At 52.0% G+C, this 14,028-nt stretch overlaps 1 protein-coding gene across 6 annotated transcripts in view; it reads right to left on the reverse strand.

Moving 5' to 3' along the window:
* Nucleotides 1–1,016: 1,016 nt before the first annotated feature.
* Nucleotides 1,017–14,028, reverse strand: part of LOC128056904 (serpin B9-like) — a 38,330-nt gene continuing 25,318 nt past the window's right edge. Inside the window, exons 1-7 of one of the 6 annotated variants that reach the window (XM_052649730.1) lie at nucleotides 9,830–9,858; nucleotides 8,088–8,318; nucleotides 7,300–7,437; nucleotides 6,858–6,975; nucleotides 5,398–5,540; nucleotides 3,747–3,902; nucleotides 1,017–3,520 (exon numbers count right to left, since the gene is read on the reverse strand). In XM_052649730.1, coding sequence (XP_052505690.1) covers nucleotides 3,119–3,520; nucleotides 3,747–3,902; nucleotides 5,398–5,540; nucleotides 6,858–6,975; nucleotides 7,300–7,437; nucleotides 8,088–8,255 — 1,125 coding nt within the window. In that variant the 5' untranslated portion in view covers nucleotides 8,256–8,318; nucleotides 9,830–9,858 and the 3' untranslated portion in view covers nucleotides 1,017–3,118. Of the gene's footprint in view, nucleotides 3,521–3,746; nucleotides 3,903–5,397; nucleotides 5,541–6,857; nucleotides 6,976–7,299; nucleotides 7,438–8,087; nucleotides 8,319–9,681; nucleotides 9,859–14,028 lie in introns of those variants that run through there. The other 5 variants (XM_052649729.1, XM_052649727.1, XM_052649726.1 and 2 more) reach the window with 5 other exon arrangements.

Below are 14,028 nucleotides of genomic sequence, written 5' to 3' on the forward strand. Positions count from 1 at the left end.
TGAAAGCAGAAAGCAGGGTAGAAATCACTAAGGGAAAGCCTAAATTTTATTACAGGGAAAATATTGCTCCTCAATAAAACACCACAAAGAAATATGCAAAAATATTAAGTTCGGCCCCTACCTCATATCACAGATATCAAATAGATTAACAATCTAAATAGAAAACTTAAAACCATAAAAGTCTTAGGGAAAAAAAACAGCTGTAAATCTTCGTGACTTTGGATAGGGCAATAGATTCTTAGCTGTGACACCAAAAATATAAGCAACAAAAGAGAAAAAATAGATGAACTCAACTTCATTGAATTAAAACTTCTGTGGATCGAGGGACATTATCAAGAAAGGAAAGATATAACCTAAAGAATGCGAGAGAGTACTCGCAAATCACAGAGCTGATAAAGGCCTAACATCCAGAATGCAGAAAGAACTCTTACCACTCGACAACAAAAAGACCAACAGCCCAGTGAAAAAATGAACAAAGGACTCGAACACACTTTTCTCCAAAGAAGATACGCACACATGGCCAGTAAGCACGTGAAAAGACACGCAACATTATTAGACGCTGCTGCTGCTGCTGCTGCCAAGTCGCTTCAGTCGTGTCCGACTCTGTGCGATCCCATAGACGGCAGCCCACCAGGCTCCCCCGTCCCTGGGATTCTCCAGGCAAGAACACTGGAGTGAGTTGCCATTTCCTTCTCCAATGCATGAAAGCGACAAGTGAAAGGGAAGTTGCTCAGTTGTGTCCGACTCTTAGCGACCCCATGGACCGCAGCCTACCAGGCTCCTCCGCCCATGGGATTTTCCAGGCAAGAGTACTGGAGTGGGGTGCCATAGCCTTCTCCATATTAGATGTTAGGGAAATGGAAATGAAAACTACAGTGAGGTATCACTTCTTACCCACTTTCTTTTAATACTTTTAAACGAAAGGAAATAACAGACATTGGTAAGACTGCGAAGAACCTGGAACCCTCATGCAAGGTGAGTGGAGAGCAGCCACTGTGGAAAGCACGCTGGTAGCTCCTCAAAGAGTTAAACGTGAAATCACCATTCGATCCAGCAACTTCTCCTAGTAATGTACCCAAAAGGATGAAAAGCAAATACTCAAATAAATACATGTATATGCATGTTCATAGCAGGATTGCTCACAGTGAGCCAAGAGTGGAAACTTACCAAATGTCCATCAGTGGATGGTTGGACAAACAATATGTGTTCTTTGCATATGATGGAATATTATTCAATCACAAAAAAGGATGAACTGCTGACATCTGCTATAACATGGGTGAATCTTGAACACATTTTGTTGTTCAATCCCTCAGTCATGTCTGACTCTGCGACCCCGTGGCCTGCAGCACGCCAGGATTCCCTGTCCTTCACCATCTCCTGGAGCTTGCTCAAACTCATGTCCATCAAGTCGGTGATGCCATCCAGCCGTCTCATCCTCTGTCGTCCCCTTCTCCTCCTGCCCTCAATCTTTCCCAGCATCAGGGTCTTTACCAATGAGTCAGCTCTTTACATCAGGTAGCCAAAGTATTAGAGCTTCAGCTTCAACATCAGTCCCTCCAATGAATATTCAGGATTGATTTTCTTTAGGATGGACTGTTTTGATCTCCTAGAAGTCCAAGGGACTCTCAAGAGTCTTCTCCAACATCATAGTTCAAAAGCATCAATTCTTTGGCACCCAGTCTTTATGGTCCAAACTCTCACATCTGTACATGACTACTGGAAAAACCATAGATTTGACTATACGGACCTTTGTTGGCAAAGTGATGCCCCTGCTTTTCAATACGCATTATGTGAGACGAAAGAGGCCAGACACAAAAGAGGTCACGCATGATTCAGCTTGCTGGGAATTGCCAGCACAGGAAAGTCCACGGAGATGGAAAGCAGGCTGGTGGCTGCCACTGGTTGGGAGCAGCAGGGAATGGGTAGTAACTGCTTAGTGGATACAGGGTGATGAAAAATATTTGGAGCTAGATCAATGTGGTGGTTGAACAACAGTGTTAACAGACTAAACACCAGTGTGTCATTCACTTTAAATGGCAATTTTAGGTTTTATAAATTTCACCTCAATAAATTGTTTTTTAAATAAATTGTTTTTATTATTTATCAATTAGAAAAAGTGGTTTCTAATCTTTTTTTTTTCTAAAGTCACAGAGCTCATCATCTAATTGCTTATCCACGCACTGTAAGTGACACCCTGATGCGTAAGACACAGCCCCATCCCCAAGGGCCTTAAGGCCGGAAAACACAGACGGGGAATATACAAAGAGCTACTGTCAGAGACGCACCATCCCCCGGGGGGCAGTGTGGGTACAAAGGCGTACCTCTGGTTATGCAGGAAAGGGAACAACTCTCAGAGAAGACGACACTGGAAATGAGCTTTAAGGGTTGAATGTGATTTTCCCCGTTAAGAGTTGGAAGTGGAGAAACAGAGTAACACGAGGAAGCGTGTGACCCCTCCAGTGGCCACATGGTCACCTAGAGGCAGGACCCAGTCCAGCCTGGTGGTCCTCAGAGCTGCCTGCCTCTACCACGGGGGCCGCAGTCAGAGGTCCACACGCCCCACTTCCTTCCCCAGGGCCTGATGCAGGGTTGGCAATATTCATGCCGACCAGTGAAAGTCAAAGAAAGATAAGATGTGCATTAAAGAGGGAATTCCCAGGCAGATCAACGGAAGGGAAGCCAAGCTTCCGCCGCAGGGGCCATGGGTTCCATCCATCGTTGGGAAACTGACATCCCATGTGCTACACAGCCAAAAAAATAAATATGCATTATGGAACATTCCTAAAAGCTCAAGCACCAAGAAATGTATCAAACGGTAGGGACGGCTAGTGGCCTGGACGGATACCGAGACAGCCTCAGGCAAGCAGGTGACCAGGAAGAGAACACAGTGCAACCGGAAAGAAACGCGCACGGGAGTGAGTGGGACGTGAGCCTGCGGCCTGCGGAGCACTTTGCCTGCCATCCTACGGGATTCAGGCTGCGTCTCACTGAGGCCTACTGGCCCTCAATCTCTGTTCAGGGGTCAGCCTGGGGGAGAAGCACGGGTGTGCAGGCTGGGAGCTGCCCAGGCCCTGGAGACACAGGGAGGGCAGGGCGGGCAGGCGCGGCGCGCACACCCCTACGGGGAGGAGAACCTGCCGCAGAAGAGCGTGCTGCGGGAGCCGTTGTGTCTGATGAAGAACAGGAAGGGGTGGTCGGCACAGAACCGGGGCTGGTCCATGCCGCAGTCAACCTCGATCACAGCCGAGGCGGCCGCGGCCTCCGTGCCCTCCTCGTTCACCTCCACCACGCTCTTGTGGGCGAAGGCGGACAGACACAGGCCTCTGCCAGGCGACATGCCTGAGAAGTCAGCCCGGTCCGGCTGGAAGGCCTCAACCACCCCCAGGCCTGGGAGCACCAACAGCATGTTGTAGGTCTCCTCCAGCTTAAATTTCGGGAGGAAGACAGCCACCTGGGTCTTCTTCATGGAGTCAGGCTGGGTCCAGGCGAGGAACTTCTCCCAAGTGAGATGCTTCTCCACCTGAAAGGCCAGAATTCGACTTCGGGACTCAGCAGCATCAGACAGCCCTGAGCCTCCTTTCCCGGAGGGACAGCATCACCGCCGCCCCAGCCCGCCCCCACTCCCGCCTGAGTCACCTGGCAGACAAGTGTGCCATCTCGTGCTCTGGTACCCGAGCTAGTGCGCCCCAGAGCGGGAGGAGGGGCTCGAGGGCCAGCCCGGCAGGAAGGGCGCGCAGGACACTCACCGAGCTCAGAGGCACGTGGTCGTCCGGGAGCAGCACCAGCATGCTCAGCTCCTCGCCCTCGTATGGCAGCTCCAGCACCTGGGCCTGCACCTCCTTTATGCGGGCGAGTCTGAACTCCCTGTCCTGAAACATCATCGGCACCGGCCTCTGCTCCTTCTGCAGGAGTAAACGGATGACCCGGAATCAGACACAGATCACCGGAGGAGGCAGCAGCATCTCCGGGAGAGGCGGTGGATGGAGGGGTGTGCAGAACCCCCGATGGAAACGGCATCCGTGCCCTGGTTAGCGCTACAAACTGTCCAGCAGCTTCTCCCTGTTCCCATCACAAGGCACCTGGCGTCAGCACACCGGTGCTGGCCTGGGAAAGATGGCTCATTCAGCAAAATAAACATGGTGCTCTGCTGTGCTCAGAGAGGAAGTCAGATTTCCAGAGCTAAAAGATGCCCGGTAAATATATCTAACGAAACAATAGAATCTGATGAAAATCACTGCTATTTAATTAGAAAAATGTTTTATGAAACCTTAGAGTTTCACAGCAGTGCAGTCCAGAAAGGTAGACAGGCTCGGAAAACAGTGTGACAAGAAGTGCAAGGAGCCGCAAGGGAGGTTCTCTGGGGCCCAGAGGTTAGACTGCAGGGGTGGCAGGTTTAATTCCTGCTCAGGAAGCTAAGATCCCACATGCTGTGCTGCACGGTGAAAAAAAAAAAAAAGAACTATATGGGTCTTCATGCATTTAAACCCAACTGTACCAATTCTGAAACTTTAATTGGAGGAAATAACTTTTTAAAATACAGAAGTGCTATATGTACACAGAAGTTGACTGAAATGCTACCCTTACTAAATTCAGTTTTACAAGTTGACACAGGTCATCTATTAAAAAGATTAAAACAAATTTCTAAACTCCATGCCAGCTGTGGATGGCTAGCTGGGCTCCCCTCCCACGCTGCAACTAGAAAGCTGATTATTTACTGTATTCAAAGAAAAGGGTTTTACTCTTATAAATTTCTGAATTGCATTAAAATGGTATTTTTATGAGCTGGCTGTGGGGGAGTGGTTAACAAACTATTTTAATGCCTGTCTCAATTGAAATTATACCTCAATATCAAGACTAAGGTCTGTGTAAGTTTTATTTTTAGAAAACTATGATTACTGAATTTCTGATGATTAATTAATAGCAAATCAAGTCTGTATTTATTCTCATTTTTAAATAATTGATTAAAGAAATACATTTTCTTATTCTTTCTCTCTGCAGACCCCCCCACCACACCCCACCCCCATCATAGTAATGATCACACTTTCCTAACACCTGTGGGGGTTTAAAATTTGGATTTCGTCTTCATTTTTTGCTTTCTATCTGAGTAATTTGGACTTAAAAGGAAAACTTAAGCTTTCAGGCTGAATGTAGGATGGCCACGCTCATCCAGCAACGACTTGATGAGAAATTGTCACGGCTCTAGGAGCAGTAAAAAAAGTAAAAGGCTAAAGGCAACAAGTGTTTTTCATCCCTTCAGTTCTTCCCCACCGAGTTTAAAACTTCATTCAGAAATGTGTGACGTTTCAACTTATTATTAACCAATGATTTATGCTCTTACAAAGTTAAATTTTTCGATTTTTTCACCAAATTCTCAGGATGTTCAGAAGCTTCCCCTACCTGGTTTATTCGAAAAGGCATCTCCCTGGTGTACGCCTTGTCGAATTCCTCACTCCACCTCCCTCTGAAGTAGACAGCGTTGACCAGAACCAGCTTGGTCTCTGCATTAATGGAGTTCGGAGGCAACAACTCTGGAATCTTACCTTAGGGAGAAGTAGAGAATACAAAGCATGATTTAAAAAAAAAAAAAAAGAAAACCCTTGATGAGGCTCATTGGAGAATCCTGATTAGTAGTCTAGAACCAAAGTCCTCGTTTCAGATTTGCCCAGTCTGGGTTGTTCTACACGGGACCCACTCACATGGATGGTGTTTATGATCATGGTGCTTCAGGACCTCTGCAAAGTGGGTGGCGTGGACCACTTCATCACGCAAGGATAAGTCTGCTCCAGGTGGGTGGAGACAGACAGGAAACAAGGGGTGGGCTGGAGAGGCTATGGCTGGAGAAGCCACATGCAGAGCCAGCCTTCCAGGACTGCACGGAGGCTTGTCACAGGAGGCCACAATGAATGGCTCAGAGGGCACACCATCAGCACAAGGACAAACTTCTGCAAGCCTCTAGCAAAGGTTTCACTATTTGATCCTCCAGACATTCTCAGAGAAGGTCAGGGAGCATGTGAAAGGTACTCCTTTCTCCCCTGGAGATCAAGTCAAGCCTTTTCAATGAACTAAGAGCACCCCTGCTAATTCACGCCTCCAGAGGGCAGGGGAGAAACAGGGCAAGGATGGCTAAGTCTTGAAGGAAAGACAACCTCCTGCTCTCTGCTGGTTCACATACCAGCGGAAACAGCATTGCTCCCAGTGGAACCACGTGTAATTGGTACAGAGGGGCCTGCGTGGGCCCAACGTCACATGGCAATCAGGAGGCCACGGCCGCAGCAGGACAGCCTGCGGAACAGAAGCGACCAAGGCTCAACCCGCCCCCGTGCGGTGATTTCAGTCTGCAGGACCATCAGCCCGAGACAGGGTCTGCAGCAGGCCTGTCGCAGGACTAGGTTCATCACATCTGGGGACAGGAGTGGAGGCAGGAGACAAGGAAGGAGCAGGAGGGGGTCGGTCTGGTGTGATGGAGGGCCCCAGAGGCTGTTCAGAGGCGGCCCCAGAGGCTGTTCAGAGGCGGCCCCAGAGGCTGTTCAGAGGCGGCCCCAGGCTCCTTCCCACAGAGGTGGGGCATGCAGCAACGCGCGAACACACGCCCGAGGGAGACGACGCTTCTCTGTGAGGTGTTAACCTGCAAGCCCGGCCTGGGAGCGTCTGCTCCTGCCGGTCACTCTGCTCCAGGGAGAATGGACACAGTGAAGTCTCTGCTGTTGAAAACCCCAGCATCTGATCAGAACCTCTGCAAGTCCATTAGCGTTCAGACAGTCCACGGGGCCCAGGCAACACAGCGCTGACCATCAGAAAGACCAGGGACGGGAGGAGCAGGAGGATCGGAAGCGCGGGCGCCGCCGAGGAGCACTGACCTTCAGTCTTCTTTGAGATCCAAGCGTTGATCTGCTTCCTGGACGGCTCTGCAGCTTCGGCAAAGGAGAGCTGCTCCAGCTCAGCACAGTAGAAGCGGAGACACGACTCCTTAAAGGTCTTTGGAGAGGAGAGTGGTCAGTGAGTTTCCAAAATTCTGAACAGTATATATATTACATTAAAGTAACCATTAATCCCTTAAAGGTGATCATCCTGGTCTGCTAGATATGAAAAGATCAGCGTTTATAAACAGGTAAGAACTCAGCTATGAATAATCATAATGGATCAATGCATTTAGAAACAGTCAAATTTCAACTAATTCAAAGTACAGTTAGAGAATTACAGGTTTTAAAAATCATGTTCATAAGTATCAGTTCTCTGGGGTCTCTCTCTCACACTCTACATTTTGAGCACAACCTGTACTGTTCTGTTGATTGAACTTACAGAGAGAAATTCACACGTCTTCTCCCCAAAGACCCTGTTGGCCATCCTGAGCAAGTACTGAGTGTCAGGCTTGTTCAGCTCAGCAAGTAGCTGCTGGAAATCCTGGTGAAAGTCCGTCTCTGTGTTTAAGGAAAGCACCTATCGAGATAAGTAATTTAAAATGATCAATATTGCCCTTCAATTTCTGAAAGTTTTGTGACCAACATTTTTTCTCAAATACTTCACAAAATATTCCTAAAAGGACACTACTCTAAGAGGCGAGATGACAGGGGTCGGGGGAGTGGATGCTCCTGAGTAGCTATTCATCTAGGCTAACTCCCACCTAAGCATCTCTACAGGTAAAGAGCCCACGCCTTTGCACCTTCTTTGCACATTTCCGCTTATCCCCTGACTCAGCTGGAAAGTACGGTGGTATATCATTGACTTGAAGTACCTATTAACCTACCCTTCTCAACAATGAACAGCTGTACGTTTTAGTACAAAATCGGTACTCTCAAACTGAGACAGAGCTCAGCTGCTGAGATCTCAAGCAATTGTTATCATAAAGTATTAAGACAAAATTTTGATAGTCACATCCAGGCTATTAACTGGAGAAGGATTACCCAAGGAAAACATTGGTGAAGGAGACCTCAGCTCCGTCCTCTGCGTCTGGGCATCCCCAGCCCCTCCGGAGGCAGCAGCGTCTGCACTCCCGTCCACTCTACCCTCCCACGGGCAGGCCTGGAGAAGGCAGTCTGCAGCCGGGCGAGCGGACAGGACACGGGAAAGAGTCCGCGTTCCCAGCTCACCTGGGCCACCTGGGCAGCGGTATCCCCTTTGGCTCCAAGGAGGACCATGGCCAGGACCGAGGAGAGGCTCACAGGAGAAAAAATCACGTTTCCTGAAGGGTGATCTTCACACAGGGCCTTAAAAAGGCGGAGGGCGAAGGTGCCATTTGCTTCACAGAGCGCATCCATGAGGCCAGGTCTGGAGTCTGAGAGCGGAGAGAGAGGCCCTCAGTAACTCTGAATGCCGTCCACCTGAAACAGGACACTGTCCTTTTAGGGTGGAGCGTAAAATAGTCTACGGAGCAAGATCCGTGTATGGGTGCTTTCCATCCTAATAGAAAGTCCAAGGTTAAGGTCACTAACTACGTGTGGTCCTGGCAGCAGGTCAAGCGGTTGAGAGCCTCGGGGAATGAACAGCAATGGCTAACGGGGGCACCAACCCCCCCCCCCACCCACACACTGCTGGGCTCCTGGGAGCAGTGAAGTCCAGTCCTTTCCCATCTGAGAAGGGGGAGGACAGGGCCAGAGGGGAGGAGGGGAGAGACCCCACGTGAGAGCCTTGTCGGCCCTCTGCCGGGTCCCCACAAGGCCCCGTGTATCCTTGCACATACTCCTGAGGAATCCCAGAGAGATGTTCAGTTATGAAGCAGACCAGGTCTCTCCATTTCCCAGCTGATAGCTGAGAAATGTTTGAGAAGCTGAACTGGAGCCAGACAGGCTGGAATCTGGGAGGAAATGGGCTGTGAAGCGAGGAATTTCCACCTACAGCGGCTGCTCCGTGCCAGCCGGGCCTCGGGTCCTGATGGTCAGCAAGTGTCCCTGAACCCCGACCCAGCTCAGGGCACCTGCCCTCCGCTCCCCAGCCCTCAGGGACCCTCGGACACGGGACGTGGGGCCCAAGTCCTGTGCTTTTCTTTGAAATTTGAAGTTCTTTCTTTACCAGAAACAGGATTTGAAGGCTCCCTCCTTCCTTCCCTCAACAGCCACCAGCGGACACCGAGCCTGACATTGGAAACCAGGTCCCGAGGGACACAGGAGAGAACGGACTAAAGACAGGTGTTCAGGAGAGGACCGTCAGGGTGACGGGGTGCAGCCAGGGCGAGCACTGAGGCCGTGGGAGAGGCAGGGGAGGTCAGAGGGGGTCAGGCAGGCCGGCGCAGTGGCCCAGGCCCTCCTGAAACCGGACATGGCACGGCCATCAGCCCCCAGCCCACCTGTGGCCATCTTTCCTTGGTAACGAGACCCTCACTCACACCACGGCTGGCCTCAGGCCCTGAGGGGGCCCTGTATCCTCCCAGCCCACTCCAGCCCCCCAGAGCCACCACCAAGCCTTGCCTCCTGTCCCCTTAAAGCTCTCCAGCCAGGCTGGCCCTGACCCCACGTCTATTCTGGCCCGCATTCTCCCTGCTGCCGCTCGGAGCCTGAGAACAGTGTCCCCACTCCCCACCTCCCGCCACTGCGGCAGGCGGAGGCGGTCCTGACCCTCCACTCGGGCTCTTGCCTGGCCCAGCCCTGGGGCTCAAACACACTTGGCCAACACGGCTCATCCTCCTGCCAGACCTGAGAGCCCCTTCAGCCCCGCCGAGGCGCTGGGACCTCTGAAAGCTCCGCTTACCCAGCTCCCCATCCTTCAACCAGGAAGTCACCCTTCTGCCTCCAGGTGGCGGCGCAGCGGCTTCTCAATCCCCACCTTCTAGATGTGCCCTGAGCCCGTCCCCCGCCGGCGCTCCCCTTCAGCTCCCTCTCGCGCGGGAGGGGCTCACCTGCCTCCTCAGCTCCAGACGCTGACAGCTCCCAGCAGGGAGTGGCCTCTGGTCCCGGAGGCCCCGCGAACAGAGCCCGAAGGGCGGGGCCGCCTCCAACCCCGCCCCGCCCACAACTTGAGGTTCAGCCCACTGCCCTGGGAGCTCCGTTCTGGCCTCAGGATGCAGAAGGTGGGGGTGGGGGTCAGGGGGGTGGGGTGTGGGGGGTAAGGGTCGCGGGGTGGGTAAGGGTCGGGCGGGGGAGTGGGGGTCGGGGTGGGGGAGTGGGGGTCAGGGTGGGCGGACCCAGGCCTCCAGGATGTGGAGGTTTTTCAAAGTCTTTAGATCGTGATCTGACTTGCAGCTCTAGAGAAGAAACAGAGATGGTCCTGGCAAGTGCACCCCAGCAGGTCTGGGTCACCTGTCAGAGCACCATCTCCCACCACCACCACGTCAGTCCCCCTTGGCCTCCTAACTCTCAGCCCAGTGAGCCCTGTGCGGGTATTGTTAGCAAAAGACTGTGCCTGCAGCTCTGCCTGCGGGCACTCAGATGCCATTTCTCAGCAGCCTACAAAGAGCAATGCTGAGCACGGCCCTGTTCTGCAAAGCTTTCTGGAACTTTGAAGGCCTTTCTCCCTCTAAACTTGTTTCTTCCCTAACTTTGAATAACCTTTCTTTAAACTTGATTCTTCCTTAACTTTGAAGACCTTCTCCCTCTAAACTGGTTTCCCCCATGAGTGCTCCATCCCTCCATAATGAAGATTGTCAACTCAAATAGCAGGGACGTCTCGGCCTCTCCCACGAGCGTGGCACTGGGCTGGGCGCTGGGCACCTGGCTGAGGACATGACCTCGACCTGAGGTGCCTCACAGGTGATGAGAACACCAGAAGTGCTCAGAGGTACTTCCTAGGTGTAATGAGAAAACATCTAGATGGTGGCAGCCACACACAAATTCCCCAAGAAAGTCCCCGGCAGACACTGCACTCTGGACGGACTTTATGGAGGAGCTTCCGTGTTCTGTATGGTTCCCGCTAGGTGACCAGCCTTGCTGCTGCTGCTAAGTCGCTTCAGTCGTGTCTGACTCTGCGACCTCATAGACGGCAGCTTACCAGGCTCCGCTATCCCTGGGATTCTCCAGGCAAGAATACTGGAGTGGGTTGCCATTTTCTTCTCCACTCGGTGACCGGCCTTAGGACAGCCTCATTCTCCTTGACTTGATTTTGTGTCCGTACCATCAACCACAGTGTCTGGACACATTTCTAAAGGGATGGTGAGGCTTCCTGGGGGATGTGATTATGCACAAATGTTAAAGCTCTTCAGCCAGACGCAGAGGGAAACAGCATTTTAGATCCAGGTCTTCTCGGGGATGTCAGAGAACAGGTCCTCTGAGAATGGCCTGGGAGGTCCCGGGAGGTGGCGGTGGGGGGCGGGGACTGTGTCCTGGAGGGGATTGAGGAGAAGACGGGTGCAGGAAGGGGCCTTGAAATCGGAGCCAGGCCAGATCGGGAAGGGCCAGCACCCAGCACACGGAGCCCAGAGAAGGGCGCCCGGTGGTTCCCGGTTCCGCGCAGGAAGTGCTGGGCAGTCGGCACCTGCTCCCTCACCTCCTGAACGTGACTTCAGGTTCCGGATTTGTCCCAGCTTGGAGCCTCTCACATGTGAGTGGCTTTTCCACCTGGAAAACCGGTCAGATCCTACATCCAGAAGACCTCGTCTGTCCCGCACACCTGTCTTAGCACCCCTCGCCCCAGCTCTCACCCCAGCTCAGAGCACGTGCGTGGTGGGCTCTGCTTCAAGACGATCCACAGACTGTTTTCTCTGCAGAAACACTGCAGGACCCATCCCAGAGTCTCGGGTGTTCCTGCCCTACGAACACAAGGGTGAGACAGAAACCCCCAGGGCAAGCAGAGATTTTAAAAGAGCGATTTGCCCTAACCTCGTTTAATATGGTTTTTCATTTCCATTGGCTCCTAGCCAGTGGCTGGATCTATTGTGCTTACTTGTTTGTGTCGTGCACAACCCTCCGAGCCAGAAGGTGTTGTGTGAGAGCAGAGCCAGACGTCTCGGCTCAGCAGGCTGAAGTGGAAGAGAAGGGTGTCGGGGTCCCCCAGTCCCCTGAATGGGGTGCTTCTTCCCAGAGAGGCTCGCAGCTTTGGGCATCTCTGGGCCCCCGCTCCAGCTGTCCGCCTGCCCAGAAGTTAGCGTCCAGCCATCTGGAGCCAGGCCTTGTTCGATGTGTCCAAAGGAAGGACAGGAGGCAGGGGGCTTCGTCCTGCTGCCGGCCTCTCTTTCCATGGGGAGTCCAGGTGAGCCCTGATCCAGGAGCGGCTGCCTGGACGCAGTGCCGGCCCCAGGCTCCCCTGATGTTCGCAGCCGTCCGGGCAGACGCCTGGGGAACGCCTCTGTCCCCAGGAGGAGAGGCAGGAGGCCCGCAGGCCACCACGAGGCGTGCTGCCCTCTGTCTGCTCGCAGAGACGCTGCTTCAGGGCCCAGGCGTTGCAGGCCTCGCTGAGGGCGCTTCCACTGGGAGCCAGCAGGACGCTCACCCTCGCTGTGCACGGAGCCAGGGCCTCTGCCCGCTCGTCCTCAGCTCTGGGCCTTCACGCTCCTGACAAGAGGGCTCTCTCCTCTACCGTGGACGCGGGCCGCCCCTGTGTGCCAAGGCCTGAGGGACCTCCCTCCGTCCGGCTTGTATCCCCGTGGTAGGAGATGGCTTTAACCAAGGATGAAAAAACTGAGCTCGAAATGAGAAAAAAGCTTTTCATTTTTTCCTCCCTCTTCTCCCAACAATAGCTACATGGACTTAATCCGCCAGGCTCCTCTGTCCATGGGATCCTCCAGGCAGGAATACTGGAGTGGGTGATCGTTCCCTTCTCCAGGGGATCTTCCCGACCCAGGGATCGAAACTGGGTCTCCAGCATTACAGGCAGATTCCTTACCATCTGAGCTACCAGAGAACTCCCAAAACAATATATAGGGGACGTCAAATCCTTTTAACAATCATTTAAAAATCAAGAGATTTTGAAAAGCTATCTTATCCATCTTAATTTTCCATATGTGATTATTTTTAAGAAAGTAGCATTGTATCTGAAAAATATTTCCCTATCTGGTTGAATCTGAAGGATCCTGCCAAAAAAGAGGAAAACCAGGCCGCTAGAAGGAAGCATTTTCGGAAGTGTTCCAACACTGTCCAGACGGGACGAGGTTTCTGTGTTTTTCAAAGTCTTTATTTCACGATCTGACTTTCAGCTCTAGAGAAGAAAGTGTTGGTTTCTGGCAAGCGCACTCCAGCAGGTCTGGGTCAGCCGGCAGAGCACCATCTTCCACCACCACCAAGGTTAGTCCCTTTTGGCCTCCTAACTCTCAGCCCAGTGAGCCCTGTACGGGTATTGTTAGCAAAAGACCGTGCCTGCAGCTCTGCCTGCGGGCACTCAGATGCCATTTCTCAGCGGCCTACAAAGAGCAATGCTGAGCATGGCCCTGTTCTGCAAAGCTTTCTGGAACTTTGAAGGCCTTTATCCCTCTACACTTGTTTTTTCCTTAAATTTGAAGAACTTTATCCCTCTAAACTTGATTCTTCCTTAACTTTGAAGACCTTCTCCCTCTAAACTGGTTTCCCCCATGAGTGCTCCATCCCTCCATAATGAAGATTGTCAACTCAAATAGCAGGGACGTCTCGGCCTCTCCCATGAGCTTGGTACTGGGCTGGGTGCTGGGCACCTGGCTGAGAACATGTGTTCTGATGTGTTTCACATGTGAAGAGAACACCAGAAGTGTTCAGAGGTACTTCCTAGATGTTTTGAGAAAACATCTAGATGGTGGCAGCCACACACAAATTCCCCAAGAAAGCCCCCAGCAGACGCTTTACTCCACACATACTTTATGGAGGAGCTTCCGTGTTCCCCACTAGCTGACCAGCCGTAGGACAGCCTCATTCTCCTTGAATTGGTTTTGTGTCTCTACCATCAACCGCAGTGTCTGGACACATACCTAATGGGATGGTGAGGCTTCCTGGGGGATGTGATTACACACAGATATTTTTTAAATTTGCGTATTTATTTTAATTGGAGGCTAATTACTTTACCATAGGGTGGTGGGTTTTGCCATGCATTGACATGAAGCAGCCATGGTGTACATGTTTCCCCATCTTCTCTAGAAGCTCGAGCAGCCATCTGTATGTCCTCTTTGGAGAAATGTCTGTTTAGTTCTTTGGCCCATTT

This window comes from Budorcas taxicolor, chromosome 11 (assembly GCF_023091745.1).
Source record: "Budorcas taxicolor isolate Tak-1 chromosome 11, Takin1.1, whole genome shotgun sequence".
Lineage (NCBI taxonomy): Eukaryota > Metazoa > Chordata > Mammalia > Artiodactyla > Bovidae > Budorcas > Budorcas taxicolor.